Here is a 2,146-nt window from a genome sequence, read left to right as displayed (position 1 = left end):
TCTATGCGCTTCACACTTTTGTCGCCACAGTGGAAGGTCAAGCCAATGCCACCAAGGGCGACACCATGGTGCTGCTCGACGACAGCAACAGCTACTGGTGGCTGGTACGCGTAGCTAAGGACAACAGCATCGGTATGCGCGCTGCTCACCACGAGCACGGGGAACCACCAACTGACTGATCATCGCAGGATACCTACCGGCCGAGCACATCGAGACGCCCACCGAAAGGCTAGCGCGCTTGAATAAGCATCGGAACATTGACGTATGTCGGCCGATCCCCCCCCCCCCCTTGACCAGAACGCGGCTGACATTTCCCCAAAGCTATCAGCCACGATGCTGGGCGACCAAGCGGGTAAGGAGTCTAAGAGCACTTTCCGCAGTGCGCTCCGTGGCAAGAAGAAGAAGACGGTTGTCTTTGCCGAGCCGACCTACGTCGACTACTCTGACTTTGCCGATTTCTCATCCGATGAGGAGGATGCCGAGGAGCTCCTCAACACGCAGCAGGATGGCGCGCGCCAAGAACAAAAGGCCAAGGCCACAGAGCAGGCGCAGAAGGCTGCCTCTGATGAGTCCATTGACGAGACGGCGAAGGTGGAGCCTCTCAAGCCCAGGGCACCGAAGGAGGTCAAACTTGCCGAACCAGTCATCAAGGAGGTGATCGATGAGGACGAGACGCGGCGCAGCAGCGAGCAGTTCTTCGAGGCCAAGCCCGACGGGTCCCAGCAGGTCGAGGATTGAGTACTGGTCCGCCAACGTCAGATCTCTTTTCTTTACCGAACGAGACTAGTCGAGGCCGAAGAAGGATCATCCTCGACGTCTGAATTTACTGCGCGCGCGATCTACGCGCCGATGATCCTTCAAATGATTCCAGGAGCTCAAGCAGCGGCCAGTCTCGACAAATGGAAAAGCTGGAGAGGGAGCTGCAGCCGGACAAGAAGACGACAAGAAGAAGAAGGAGAAGAAGCCCAGCGCGATTCGCAGCTTCTTCTCGCGGAAGGACAAGAAGAAGGCGAGCAACGACGACGACGACGACTCGCTCGGCAAGCGGTCGATGGACACGGTCAACGAGGACCACGATGACGAAAGCGTCCAAGACTCGCCGCAGAGGGGCGGTCCCCAGAGGCACCCGAGCAAGCTGCAGAAGCCACAGCCCCGCGGCGAGCCGTCGCCGACACGCAAACCCGGATCGGCGCCCCAGAAGAGCTCGACCCGCGAACTCGCCGAGTACATTGCGTCCGAGGGCAGGACAAATGACGTATCCAATGTGCCACCGGCGTCTGCGTCGATGCGCATCGTTCAGGAGCAGGATGCTGCCGAGACGTCGCTCGCTTCCAGCATGTCCAGCTCCAGCCGGGACCGCTCGCCCGAGCTCGCCCGCTCGGCATCGCAGCAGAAGGAGGAGAGGTCGGGCCTCGCAAAGATCAAGCTGTCACGGTCAGGAAGCAACGACAAGGGCAACAAGGTTGAGAAGCCGCAGAAGGTTACCAAGGCGAAAGCCCGGGTGGAGCTAGATGACTTTGACTCGCCCGACGAGGAGTCCATCTCGTCACCCGTCGAGCCGTCGCAGCAGCATCAGCTACAGCAGCAACAAGCGCAGGAGGCGAAGACGGAGGATAAGCAACTGCGACCATCCCTGCCGGGGGCGTTCCCCGACAGCTACCTCAGCACACAGACAACCTCAAGCGCCCAGTCGGACAAGACGATCACGCCGGGCGATGTGTCGACAGCCGCAAAGCCCAGCGACCGCCTCTCCGAGTCGCCCGTCGAGGTTTCGCCCGTGGGCGCCAGCAACCCGCCTGCGCTCATGGTCGACACGTCCAGCGGCCACTCGTCCGACTCGCCGTCACCCGAGCTCATCGAAGCCGACGAAACGACGCGACGCCACGCGGCCCAGGACTCCATGACCACCAGCTCGAGCTCGGCTGGCGGCAGCCAGACCAGCAACTCGTGGAACGATGCCAAGCTGCGGGCGTTCTTCGACTCGAGCTCGGACATCCGGGATATGCTCGTCGTTGTATACGACAAGAGCGATGTCGTTCCGGCGGGGCCGGAGCACCCCGTCGTCGGACCCTTGTTCCGGGAACAGAATGCCAAGTTGGCGGAGATTACGACGGTGAGTTCTTGGCCTATGCCTTCACTTTGAGGA

General features: G+C 61.1%; 1 protein-coding gene across 1 annotated transcript; it reads left to right on the top strand.

Annotated features, from left to right (window-relative positions):
* Window positions 1-333: 333 nt before the first annotated feature.
* Window positions 334-2,143, top strand: VDBG_07719 (conserved hypothetical protein; the record flags this gene model as incomplete). The annotated part of the gene is made up of 2 exons (XM_003002214.1): window positions 334-726; window positions 872-2,143. 2 exons carry the CDS (start codon window positions 334-336, stop codon window positions 2,141-2,143), a joined length of 1,665 nt encoding a protein of 554 aa, XP_003002260.1.
* Window positions 2,144-2,146: the final 3 nt, after the last annotated feature.

Source organism: Verticillium alfalfae, genomic scaffold, assembly GCF_000150825.1.
Source record: "Verticillium alfalfae VaMs.102 supercont1.10 genomic scaffold, whole genome shotgun sequence".
NCBI classification, from domain to species: domain Eukaryota; kingdom Fungi; phylum Ascomycota; class Sordariomycetes; order Glomerellales; family Plectosphaerellaceae; genus Verticillium; species Verticillium alfalfae.
Note: the sequence above shows the minus strand (reverse complement) of the source record. Positions and strands in the feature narration are given on the sequence as shown.